Source organism: Oreochromis niloticus, linkage group LG23 (genome assembly GCF_001858045.2).
Source record: "Oreochromis niloticus isolate F11D_XX linkage group LG23, O_niloticus_UMD_NMBU, whole genome shotgun sequence".
Classification (NCBI taxonomy): Eukaryota; Metazoa; Chordata; class Actinopteri; order Cichliformes; family Cichlidae; genus Oreochromis; species Oreochromis niloticus.
Window position 1 is genome coordinate 14,236,033 of NC_031986.2, and position 14,039 is coordinate 14,250,071.

The 14,039-nt window shown below is 42.5% G+C and overlaps 1 protein-coding gene across 3 annotated transcripts in view; it reads right to left on the bottom strand.

Annotated features, from left to right (window-relative positions):
* Positions 1 to 14,039, bottom strand: part of LOC100702316 (histone deacetylase 4) — an 82,196-nt gene that overhangs the window by 64,232 nt on the left and 3,925 nt on the right. For all 3 annotated transcript variants that reach the window (XM_005463083.4, XM_005463081.4, XM_005463082.4), the window contains exon 2: positions 13,147 to 13,526. In XM_005463083.4, coding sequence (XP_005463140.1) covers positions 13,147 to 13,168 — 22 coding nt within the window. In that variant the 5' untranslated portion in view covers positions 13,169 to 13,526. The remainder of the gene's footprint in view (positions 1 to 13,146; positions 13,527 to 14,039) is intronic.

The following is a 14,039-nucleotide window of genomic DNA, read 5'->3' on the forward strand; positions in this document are numbered from 1 at the left end:
TAAAACCGCAGCTTTTCTCATGTACCGAGACATCATCCTGCATAAATAGCATGTTTTAGATGTTATTATTTTTTTGGAGGGAGGACAGGCATGGGTGCAGCAGCAGGATGCTGGTGAGGACACGGTCAACCTTTTGCATCCAGGCGAGTCAGACGTTGCACAAGAAACCCCCTGGGTTTGTCCTGGGATGGGACTCTCATGTTCAGCCAAGTTGGTGGCGCATGGGAGGACAGCGCTGACAAACCGTCTGGCTGGCAGCAGCCTCATCTGTGTTCACCAGGTTCAGCGAGGGAGGGAGAGAGAGAGAGAGAGAGAGGGTGCGGCATTTGTGGGAACACGCCACTGAAGTGCATTTTGCAATCTGCCACAATTTTGTAATTGGGTTTCGGAGGGACAGAAAACAACATGTCAGCACAAGTGGACGGGTGGGCAAACGTGACAATAAGGCTCGAAATTACCCTCGATGAGGCTCATGCACCTAGCACAATGACCGCCCGCACAAAAGAGCCAGCGGTCGTGTCACACATGCACTCGCCCCGTGCTCCATTTTTAGCCACACGGCAACAAAGCGCTCAATCACGACGAGGAGAATCAACACGGGAGACCAAAAATAATGATCGTTTGTTCGCCGTGCTTGCACGTGCACATCTCTTCTGTATGTGTGTGTGTGTGCGCTTCTAAAAATAGACTCAGGGATAAGCCGGGCCCTCTTTATTGCAGTGAAAGCTTTTAACCCTTTCACCTCTGGATTTGAGCAGAGATTGCATGCATTTGGAGAAAGAGGCTGGACAGAGGTCAGTGAAAGCAGGAGGGTGAAATAGAGTTAGAAGAAAATGTGCATTTAATGCATGAAACACCTTTAAACTTTGGTCAACTGCTGCAAGTGGCTTTCACTTGGCTTTCACTTTACTTTAAACTTCCTCTATTTCAGTGCAGCTCAGCAGCTAACTACGGGGAAACTACAGCTTTACTGTAGCAGCTCTGATGGACCAGTGAGGAAATACACTGTCATACTTATGTGTGCTTCGCTTTCCTCAGTTTCTCTTCCAATAGGAAGGAAAGAAAAAAAAGGTTTCTCATTCATTTTTTCCATTTACTAGTTGGGACAAGCCACCGATCTTCCAGTCCCAACCCCATTCCTTAAATCTCTATGCTGCCGCTTCCCCAATAATAGTATCTGGCAGGTGTAATAAAAAGCAAATCCATAATATAGACGTATAGCCATCCAGAGATCTGTGTGCATGCCTGTACTGTGGTGGTTGTCAAGGCAAGGGTAAAGACTCCAAAAAATGGTTCTCAAAGGGGGGGGGGGGGGGGGGGGCTTTAATTTTTAAGTAAAAACGAAAGGTAATAAATCACCTTTCTGGCCCTGCCATGTGCGATAAGGCAAACTACAAGACTGTCAGCAGCAGTGTGACAGTGCAGGAGCCTGAGTTTTTTATTAAAGCCTGCCTTAATAAACTTGCAAAATTAGTTTTTGGTCACGACAACAATTACCTAGAAAGTATGAGGCTACGTGTCTAGGGATTTATTTTTTCAGCACTTTAGATAGGACCGAGAGGAGAAGCAGTGACAACACAAGTCGCAATGCTGAGGATGCAAGTGTCTGATGGACCCCTGGGAAGGTGATGTCAGTGAAAACTGCATGGATACACACTTGTACTGTACAGTAAGTTACAGTGGTTTGGGTCTCTTGAGTCAGATTTACCACAACCAGCATGAGGGGGGAAAACCCTGCACCATGGATATATGCATGTGTGTGTCTGTAGTATGCTTGACGTCAGCAGAGGTCCCACGGCATACCTGCGAAAATTCCCCACAGACCTGATAGTAAAGGTGATAGTAAACACACGACGAGGATCTGGAGCAGAACTCTTAAACTAAGACAATCAAAGTGGTGCAGTTTAAACGTTGTGAAGATCCCTCTTTCTAGCTACACAAGGCAATTTTATTTGAAGTCCCTATGTTTGAAAAATCATGTTTATGCATTACATTTGCTCTTATTAACCTGCTGCCTTTCATTTATTACAGGACAACAAGGATGACTCACTTCTAAATGGATTCGATACCCACTGCACTCATGGTGTCACAGCTTCACATTCAATAAACTGAAAGGGTATTTTTTAGAAGACAGAACAACTTATATTGAACTATGCACAGCAAAAGTCTTCAGCCACCCCACATAAAAAAATTTAAAAAAACACACCAAAAGATAAAAGAGAGTCTGGCTCCTGGGAAGCAAAATGCAAAGCGCTCTTGAGCAATAGTTCTCAGCCACTTAACACTGGCCTATGAATCATTCAAGGATGAAAAGCCACCTAACCCACGGGATGAACCAGTTCTGTGAATCTATGAAAAATTCCAAAGATGAACCAGTTTTTATACTTTCTGCATCCACAAGTCTGCTTGTGTCCCCGTGACATAACTTTCGGCATTGGACAGTGAGCGCAAGGGTCCGCACGGACCTGCCTAATTTTTTGTGATCGTGCAGACTCATTTGCAGAGAATTCACATTACAGCAACTATGCATATGCCCAGGCAGCAGACTTCAATTCAACTTCAAAGAAGTATAATGGGGACAACTATTTGACTGCTGGTTCTCCAGCTGTCCTCATCTGCAAAAGAGTACAATCCAGACTTAACACAGTTTGACAGGTATAAAATAGTATTTTGCACACACAAGGTGATTCCCAAAGAGTTATCACCCAAAGACTTGCCATATCTCAGCACAGTTTGCAGAGTGTCCTCAAACAATCTGAAGAAATTGGACAAATGGAAGACATACAACTACCTAGAGAAGTCCTATTAAGAAATAGGAAAAAATTTAGCAAAGACCTGGCACAGGACCTGAGAGATATATCTGAACCTTCAGCTGATCCATCTACTGTTCACTGAAGCTTCATCAGAAATGGCTTCAGTGGAAGGGTGGCTGTCAACAAGCCATTCTTTAGAGAGGGAAACAGAGAAAAGCATGAAGTGTGTCAAATTACAGAAGAACTGGACTAACAACAAGTGGCAACAGGTCTGATGGAGTGATGAACCCAAATTTGAAATCTCTGGTTCATGTAAATGTAAATATGTATCTCAAGTCATCACAATGGATGCTCTGGAAGGGTTTGGCGCTACATTTCAGTCAGTGGTGTTGGGGATCCTGTCAAAACTGAACACAGAAAAGAACCATCAATGATTCCACTGCCAAATCAGTAAAAGTAAACCTGGATAGAAATACACATGGTGCAACACTGTCAGCCATGGACTGGCCTCCCCAGAGCCTGGACATCAACACTATTGAAGTAGTTTGGCATCATCTTGGCAGAGAACAGGTCAAAAGGCAGAAACATCCAAAGAAGGAGAGAATTATTGTAGAAGTACTGGAGAACTATTCTTGAAGATGACCTAAAGAAATTACAAGAAAGCTAGCTTTGGGTTCAGGCTGTGCGCAAGAATAAAGGTGGCTAAAACTAATATTGACTTTCAAGCTCATTAGAACTGTGCAAACTCTGTTGCCTTATACACTGTATTTTCATCTATGTTAGGAAATGTTTCAATAAATCATTGCACCTAAAGAAATTAGGAGTTTTTTTGAGACTTTTGTCAAGAAAAAACCTAACATTTTAGCTAACGTTGTTAAGCTTTGCCACAATACAAACGCAACATTGTAACCATGTTAAAAAGTCCCAGTATTTGACTTGTCAGAGACCTTTCATTTCTTAACGGGGCTTTTATTATGAAATGTTTGCATGCATCTAAAATAGCTGTCTTTTACCTGTTTGTGCTGACCACCCTCTCGGCCACATTCACAGGAATTCTGTTAAAATTTGGTTCTGTGTTTATACTTGTAGAGTATGAAAACCATTTAATGGAAACCAAACTAACCATTACGACGCCTACACCTATTCAACTCAACCTTGACAATTCTCCACAAAACCTAATACAGCAGCTACTGAGCAATATTTTATCAGAATTGGTCAAAATTTAAAACTGTCACTATCTGAAATTCTGAAATCAAAGAAATCTTTAATTCGCAATTTTTAAATATGAGAGCAAGTAGTATGCTGATGAGCTGTCCACAGCTAGAAAATATTACATGGATCTATTATTTTCATCCTGTTTCCTGTGATTACTAATAATATAAATTTCTTGTAATCTAAAATCTTAGTAATTCAGTAAACACAGAAGCTCAACAGAAACATGGCTGATATATAGAGAGCTGGGCCTGAGGACTGCAGCACTTACTTCCATCTCAGCTCTTGGCTTCAGTAAAATTCACATGATTTGATGTGGTTATGCTACTCAGATATTAAAATGTTTTAAATTATACATGTATTAATCTTCTAAGTTCAAAAGTTCAAATGAACAAGAGGGACGAAAGAAAATTAGATTATGAAGTTGTTTCTTCTTCCTAACCCTTCTTCCTTGTCTGGAAGGCAGCAGCCAGTACTGCATGTAAAAATGGCTTTATAAATCTAATATGAAGTCTGTAAGCTAAAACTAATGCAATGTAATACAGCCTAGCAATAAATCCTACTTTTGTGGAGGTTATAGTGTTCCCCTTTTCTCAAAAATGTTTTAGAGATGCTGAATCAACTTTATGATCATGACAAATGATGTCGTTTGTGGTGGTATGGAAATAAACTTTATTATGTAGAGAAACTATTGCATCTCTCTTGCCCAAGAGCCAAAACCTTACATCTTTCTCCATTTCTGACATAGTACTACACCACTAAAAAACAGTGTCTTAAAAACATGTGGCGATACAAGTCACAATATACTGTAGATCTTGATTGAAGATACTGGTTCATGGTTCCATATGTTGAAAATATATTTTCATTGGAGTTTGGTGCTTTTTATCTATTCATCCATCCATCCATCCATCCATCCATCTTCTACCGCTTAGCTGTGCCTGGAAAGCCGTCTCAGAAGAGAAGCTCAGACCTTCCTCTCCACAGGCAGCTGAGAGCTATAATCTCTCCAGACTGTACTGGATCTGCCTTAGGGCATCTTCCTGGTTGGACATGTTCAAAATACCTCTCCTAGGATGCGTCCAGAAGGCATTCGATTCAAATACCTCAACCACCTCGACTGACTCTTTTCGATGTGAGTCAGGCAGCTGTAAATTCTCAGCTATTAAAATTAGATCTTGGGACATAATGCATTTTATATGGTGTGAAATGTTGTGAGAATATGATATTCTTAGTATTTTAATTTCTCGAGCACCCCTAAAACTAGAGAGCCAACCATCTTTACAAGCCAATAAGAATATTTTTGACAGTATTAACACTGGATAACTTATCATTACTGAGATAAAAGAAACCTTCGCCCAACTACAGCCAATATGCATTGGGTGGGTCCTGAGTTAAACTTTTCTCAACCTTAAGGCAAGGTGAGGATAACGCTGATTAGCATATGAGCGGAAAGTAAACAAATTAGAGGGTTACCTAGGCAACCAGATCCTGGAAAATCTGCAAAGGACCAACCATCAGCAACAAAGCCTCACCATCAACATCTTGGTCTTTTGAAACTGCCTGTGACGAGGAAGGGGTGTATCTGACTTCACTGGCTAATGCTCATTAGTAAACGATAAAACCCAACCATCGCTACCTGTTATGATGGGCTGCTATTAGCTATTTGCAAATATATCGGTATCGGCAAATAATTTTCATTTACTGGACGATGTATGAAAATTAAAAAACAACGGGGAGACAGCACAAACATGCTTCATTCACTTTAGAAGTGTTGATGTCACATAGTTTGTCCACCAGAGGGCACACTGCAACCTCCGTGTTGGTAACAAATACGTTTGGAAAACCACAAACACACAATCAGCAGCCGATATATCTGATAGTTAAAATCAGATATAAAAGTATCAGTGTCAAAATTCCTGCACCCATCATGAGTTGCAATTAACAAACCTCCTTTCTGACGCTGCGAATGACCAAAATTTACTAACTGAACTTCATCTTTATTTCAATATAACTTCAAACTACCAGCTAAAGTCAGAGTCATCAGGAAAGTGTTTGTGGGGATCACAGAAGCAAGAGAGCAGAGGGTTGTTTTCCCATAGAGCTCTACACAACCAGATGTCTTTCTGCAACCAGAGGAATCACCCCCTGCTGGCTATTAAAGAGAATGCAGGTGGAAGGCACTTTTCTAAACCGACTGAGCGATTAGCAAACGAAACTAAATATTCTGTAGTTGGGTTCAAAACCTTTTTTTCTCTTTCATAATATCACGATTTTCTTTTTAATACGAAAGCTTCACTTCGCTCACGTATCTTACAAGCTTAGAACCAGGCAAATGTTAAAAGTTAATACTGTTTTACCTGTTCAGCTGATAATCCATCCACTAAATCAAAATAAAGGCAGGCTATTTTTCTGTTTATGAGTGACACAAATCACATTTTATTACTGGCAAAAGCTGTAAAGTAGCAAAAAAACTCCATGGTGCCTCTCTCATAACCTACTGTGCGTTCAGAGATGCAGCACAGAGGCCAGCACAGGTCTGGTGTTTTAGTGGATTAACTGGGTGCAACACTGAATTGCTGCTAGAAATTCTCTGCTACTGCTCTCTTCATGCCTGGATGCCATAAACCGGCTCGTGTTGCTGTGACATCCCTGACACTTACAGAAAGATGCTTTACTACAATCAAAATCTGCAAAAAGATCCAATAATGGAACCACATCTATTGACTTGAAGCCTTTCTATCAAAAACATGATGATGTGATAACGATGTCAGAAGAAGGAACAGGTTTACCCCAAGATGATGAAGATTTGGTGCACAGTTGCATTAATTCTAGAGCTTATCACAAGTGGAACCAGAAATCCAGAGATTAGGTGTTCTAGCATTTCTACAGTAACTTGCAGACCACTTCCTGAAAGGTTCATGATTAACAGCAGTAGCTCCATTAAAGATACAGACACTTCTGCAGAGTGGTGCAGAGCTCAAACCAGGAGTCCATCTAACCACCCATCCATTTTCTTAAGTGCTCATCCAATTCAGGGAGCCTATCCCAGTTGTTATAGGGCCAAAGGTCAGGTACACTCTGGACAAGTCGCCGGTCTATTGCACGGCCAAACCAGATGTTTATAAGCATAGTATAAACAGTGATCGGTGAAAACATGAAAAAAAAATATTCTGGGTGCACACAAGAGAGCTTTTAACTTAAAAACTGTTTTAAAAGTGTACTTTTAACCTAGTGAGCAATATTTGTGTATACCAAAAAGCAAAGGACAGGAATGACTGTACTCCTAAATCACTGCTATTCCCTGACCATAAATCCTTTTTTAATGCAACCACAGCACGACTAGCTTGTCTAAGACATAAATCAGCGGATGTGTGAGACCTCGAGAGAATTATCTAATCTTGGGTACCAGCCCATGCAATGCAATCTCCTGACCCTCCTCATTAGTGTTTATTTTAAAATTAAGTTATTTTCCTCGCCGATTTGTGGCGTTTCCAAGCTGCGTAAACCTAACGGGCGCTTGTAACCTAGATACTGCTGAGCCTTCGAGGAAAAGAGCACTGTGTCAAGTTCAGAGCCATAAAAGGCGCTCACGCCCACACAGACCCTGCAAAATAAAGCAGTAAAAAATCTAATCTGAACACACTTTATGTCCCACTGTCAACGTGCTTTTGATAGCGTTCGCAGAACATGTTAATTTTTAATTTTTTCCCCCCATGCAACAATGTAAAGTTCAAACCTCTCATTCACAAAATAACACCTGGTACTTACTAAGTAACCATTTAGTGGCCTGAGTGCATGCTTGTGTGCATGTGTGAGAGTGTGTGTGACAGTGTGTGTGTGATTCATTTGCAGGCCAAGTGGTAAACAATACAGGCTTTCCTGGAAAGCCGGCGCGATTCTGACTAAGATGAAAACAAATCATTGCCAACGAGCGGCATCACCTTCCCTCTTCAGCGCGGCACTGCAACACCTGAGGAGGCCAGCTGCTCTTTTTTTAACATCTTCCTTTTCACTCACAGCTCATCCAGCCCGCATCAGTTCCACAATAAAGCGTGTCTCTTGCTCTCCCTCCCTCTCTGCACGCTCCCAACCAACCGCCTTCAACCTCTAACAGCAGAAATCAAAGACTGGAGGTAACATCAAGCAGATTTAAAGTCTGGTTTGGCTCAGCTGGTTTTAATATTGCAAATACTTTTAATAAAGGATGTATTTTTCACTTTGAGGTAGTCATTCTGTTTATATGCAAATGGTTGATGTATTGCAGGAAAACGCATGTGACTTCTTCTTTGTTTGTTTTTCACCTTTATTGGACAGTAACAGTGGAGAGGGACACAGGAAAAGGATCCTGTCACCCTAACCGCTTTTTTTCCCCTTTTCTTTTTCATCCATTTCTGTATTACTTAATAATTAATAATTTTTGGTTTTGTCCTTTCTTTTTCTGACTTGTGTAGTTTATTGGGACCTGCTTCCTTTTATTTTTTAGGCGGAAGCCCAGAAACTGATAAGGGTACTCGCCGAGTGACCACAACCACGAAGGATCCCTCAGTCATCACGGAGAAGAGCTCAACACCTGCCGAGGACCTGAGCGTCTACTTATCATGCTGATATTTCTGAATCAGCGTGGGCGCTGCAGGACACTATACTCTGAGCTCTTATCGACCCGTGCGTGACATTTAGAGGGACAACCGCCCTGTTTAACACCACACACCGAGCGCGTTAGCTCACCGCTAAGCACGAGTGTAAAACAAATGTTGCAGGCTAATGTGTTAAAGCTCCTGGCACACAGAGCAATCACTCCTGTGCAAACACTCCAGCCTGTTTGCTGATATTCATACAAAAAAACGAAAACTGATATAAGGGCCTTATCAGGGCTGACCCCCTTTTTTTTGTTGTTGTTGTTGTTCTTGGAAATCCAAACCCGAGAAAGCCTTTTATATTTCATTTTTCTGGGAAGAGATTTGTGATAAATGATATTTAATCTAACAATCCCGCTGCTGCTTTGATAAAGAAAATGAGTAAGTCCTGGAAGGGTAAAAAATAAATAAATAATAGTGCTTGCTAGTAAGCTCATTTACAGATTACAAAAATGGCATACAAGCAGGGTGGCACGCTAGCGCTCGCCAGAGCTGCTGCACGAGGGCGCGCACACACACACACACACACACACACACTCAGAGCTTGATTGGAAATAAGCGCAGAGCAGAAGAAAGTTGGCAGCTTTGGATCACACTGCACAACAAAGCCGTGGATCTGGAAGTCTCATTGTTCACCTCGAGAACACGGGCGCTGTTGTTTTAATTTAACTCCAAATGAAAGTAAGTCGCCTTAACGGTGATAGCAGCAGACAGTCTTAAAGGCGCTTCTCTTGCATCTGCTTCTCAAAAAAAAAGAGCAGTTATTAGCAGAGAGATCTCAGGAGAAATTCCTCACTCTGTAAATACTGCTGTCACACACATTTTCACGAGGAAAAAAAAAAAACAGAAGCCTGACAAGTGCCGCAAGGTCAGCATCGTCGCCCGTTTTTCACATTCCTTTAAAATGTCTCCTGGCTTGCCTCTCTCCATCTCTCTCTCTGTCTCCCTCTTTGCGCCGGCATCCAACAAGTGCGTCTGGAAGCTGTCATTCAAACGAGACAAGCAACACCTCAAATTTGACGCCCACACTTGGCAGCACTCTCGAGGGCCGGGATCACCTCCTCTTGAAGGCTTTCCCGCCAGCAAACAAGACAGCGGGAAACAGCCGCTCAACAGGTATGAGTCGTAATCTCCGGGCCTCGCACAAAGGATCGCAGCTATTTCTGTGTCGGCGAGAGGTGAGCTAACAGGGGGCATCCCTGTGCGCGCTTCCAGCGGAGGGGGGTGAAGCACGCTGAGGATGCGAGAGGGAGCGGAGGGAAATTAAAAAGGGTTCCATTTCATATTGTGACAGGAGCTGGTTAGTTTATCTTCTTCTATCGGCCCAGAACAGAGTGAAGCTTCCTGCCCTGGCTCCTGCTCACAGCTGGGCATTGATTCAATATCACTGTTTGCTTCGTTCTAACACAGTCGCGCTGCCATCAAATAATGAGTGGTGTGTTATTTCAGAGACTTTTGGAGGAAAAACAATAAATAAATAAATAAAAAGAAGCTATTGATCGTAAAAAGCCTGTGAGCCTGCGTTACTTTTTCAGTTCCTTTACCGAAGCTGATTTTTCTCATGGAGTTCAACTGCTCTCCGCTAAGCAGACGGGGTCTAATGAAAGATATTTTGGGAAGTGAATCTACACTCAAGAGCAAAAGTTGAGGATCAGTGTCTTGCAAGTCTCCTAAGTGCAATGCTAAATCAGCCCTTTAAGGCATCTGTAAACGTAACGATATGAACCGCTGCGTTTAACTCCATTAACGTCCATTCACAGCCTTAACTTAAAGCTACCATAACTCGATTTGAAATTGTTACTTACCACTTTTAAAGCGTTGAAAGACCTTTCCCCGAATTATATCAACCACTTATTAACCCCTCAGGTGCCAGCGCGCTCGCTTATGTTGTGCAAAAGTCTTGAGCCACCTCTGGTTTCTTTGTGTTTCGCTAGCAAAATGGGAAATAGGTGCAGTGATTTGTTGAAACGCGCAAATGTGCATGAAAATACAGTTTCTAAGAGAAAAACAGAGTTGGCACTACTCCAAGGAGGAGTAAGGCTTGAAAGTCACACATTTAGTGTGATCACCTTTATCCTTGGACACAGTCTGAGCTCTCTTAGGCAGCTTTCTTGCCTATATTTCGTCTATATTTGCGTTTTTCGTGGATTCAAGCAACGGAGGCAAATGGTGTGTTTTTGTTACAGGCTGCTAGTAACTCTGAAAATGTTCAGGTGTAAGAAATGGACTGAAAATCAGTGGAAAAAGCAGCCAAGGATCTTCAGAAAGCTGTTGCTAAAGGCCACTTTAAAAATTTATAAGACAGTCTGGCTCCTTGGAAGCAGAATATAAGAAATTTAGGGGAGACTCGAGACTTTTGCACAGTACTGTATGTCTGTGAAAGAGGATCTGCTGGTTAATATTAGGTCTGTGCTTACATACAAAGGTGAAAAGGTCACCTTCCATCAGGCCATCAGAGCTTTTGAAAAGTGGAAAAATCAGCCTATCGAGAAGATGAAAACGTCGTTAACGTTTCTGTAATTCTGCTCTTTAAAGACAGACAGGTCTCTCATGAATCTTTGATATGTGTCCCGCCTGCAGCTGTTTGTTGTTGTTTTTTTTCCACAAACCTTCCTATTTCGTGCTTTCTATCTTGTCAAACAAATGTTGTTACCGTCTAATTCTATTTCAAAGCTTTTAAAGTCACTTTTACTCACTCGTTGAAACTGCTCAGTCATCCTCAAACAAAATACAGACACTGAAACTTATTTAAAAAACAAATAAAAACATACTTTTTTAAAGGCTCACAGGCCTACGTGCAATTAATGTAGTTACTGAATATTATTTGACACTTGTTATCTTCCGTTTGACACTTCCACTGTCATCATTTAACGTGTCACCTTGCATAAATTAGCAGTTATTAATGTCAAAATCGTTGCTCGGGATTAGCAGTTTATTAGCTTTGTCAGCTCGGCGGATGACAATGAGTTAATGTGTGTGTGTGTGTGTGTGTGTGTGTGTGTGTGTGTGTGTGTGTGTGTGTGTCATGCTTACATATCTTTGTGGGGACCAAAAATTGGAAAGTTACTATATTCATGGGGACCAACAGCCCTTATGGGGACTAAATGCCCATTCCGAGTTTAAAGGCATTTTTGAGACTCAAAATGTGGTTTACAATTACAATTATGGTTAGGTTTAGGGTCAGGCATTCATTTTTGATTGTTAGGGTTATGGTAAGCGGCTAGGGAAAGCATTATGCCCCATGTCCCCACTAAAATAGTAAAACACAACTGTGTGTGTGTGTGAAAATATTGCGCTGCTCTAATCTGAGTTTATAAAGGAAACACTTAGGGAAAAGGAAAGTGTGTGACCTCTCTGGCTGGTCCTTAAACAACGTGCACATGTAAGGCCAAATATCCACTCTACCCTCTGTGATGTGCTCACATGTGCCAGCGGTGGCGATGCTGCAGGACCGAGGGGGCCGGCTGAGACCACGGCTCGCTCCGATCCCTCGGGGCCCGGTGGTTGCCTCAGCTGTGGTATTTATACTGCACACACTCCCAGGTGTATAAAGTAAACACAGCCGACACTGTCAGGTACCGCGTCGACCTGTGGCAGGAAGCTAACCTTTTTCATCCACCAGCTGGTCACTAAATAATGTATCAGCTCGCGGACGCGCGAGCCAAAGCTTCCAAACGGAGCAGCGATCAGTCGTCAACAAGGAAAAAGGGAGACTCTTTTTAATGAGCCGATGCCGCGGACGTTTTTCTCTCGCCCCTCCGGAGCTCATTCATATTGAATCGAGCCCATTAACAGTAATAAGACCAGATTAAAATGTTTTATTGCGTTTGAAGCGAGCCACGATCCGTCTCTGTTCACAATCAAAGCGTTCGCATTCGCCAATACGGCAGATGTAGCGGCAGACAGATTTCCCTTAATGTGACAGCGCCGAAAGGGGATCAGTTTTAATTAATCTGCACATGACAGGTAGTTTTTTAGGTCTCTTAAAATGGTTTTAAACAGCATCCTAGACACAACTACAATTCAGCCAAGTCCACTATAATCAAAAAAGTATTGCTATTTCCACCTGCAGTGGTTTCTATTTGGTGTTGTGGAGGCGAGGCAGGCATCAGTGACAACAGATATGACAATATGTGGAAGGTACAAAAGGAGGAACTGGGTTGGGGGTGGGTTGCAAAGCGGCTTACAGGTGCAGTCACTGTATTTCTGTATTTCTGAAACCACATTCACAGACTTTCACTTTTTTTTCTTCATGTATTAAAAGTATTTAAAGCTTTTCTCTGATTTAAACCCTGCTCTGCTGCAAAAACGTCTTGACTACAAGACAGACTGATACATTGCTATCTATCCGAAACTCCTGGATAGTGAAGCAGCATCTGCATGAAGCTGTGGACTGCAGTATTGTTTGTTTAACACAAGGGCAATATCAGCTGGACGCATGTGCCTGGCATTTTACTCCTCTGAGAGTTATTAGAAGAAGACTGAGCGAGCCCTTGGGATTTCCACCCGGTGCATAACAGGTAAAAAGTGGTAGACAAACATCTTACCTTGGTGGCTGTGTGAAGTCATTGCTGCCAGGTCGGTCAGGTAGACGTCCACGCAGTACGGCGAGTGTGCACCCAGCTCGACGCGTGTGCGCGTGTGTGTGTGTGTGGACTGAAGGACAGATGTATGTCTGTGTGTGTGTTTGAGTTCAAGTACGGATGTGGTTTACAGGATGGTGATCAGGAGCCTGTTAGCCTGCCAGAGCCAGAGCTGGGAGGAGGCGGAGGAGGAGAGTGTGCGTTTGAATGCGTGTTCAGGCTGATCCAACACTCGGGACGGTCAAACGGGAAACAGGAAGCAGACGTCCGGCAGCAGCCAATCTCCATTAGCTTATTGATCCGGTAACTCCAATCAGAGCGGCAACTCACTGTTTAGCACCAACCTGTGGGAGAGGATGAAAAGGACAATGTTTCATTTAAACGCTTCACATCAGAGAGAGCAAAGGAGATACACCAGCTGGCCTGTCACAGATTGGTGCTGTGTGTATGCTGCTCAATATGAATCAATAGGAAACCTTTTTTGCAGGAGACAATACAGCAGAAAGATGCTCTTCACATGGTTTGCACTCCCAGGACCGTGCAGCACATGCAGGATAACAACTGAGCACACGTAAATGCATTAGTAGAAAGTTAAGAACCAATTTCCCCATGATATCATTTCAAAACAGCTCTGATGTACTGTAGTTACATGTATACGGTATATTTATACAGCATATGAACCGGGGATGTCAAACTCGTTTTACATCATGGGCCACTTACAGCCCACCTTGATTTTAAGTGGGCGGGACCAGTGAAACTCTCCTTTCTGTCGCTCTAAAGAAGTTTAACTACACATTTAACCCCTGACACATTTAATTCAAAGAAAACGAGCTGTGATTTCAACGGCACGTTTCATT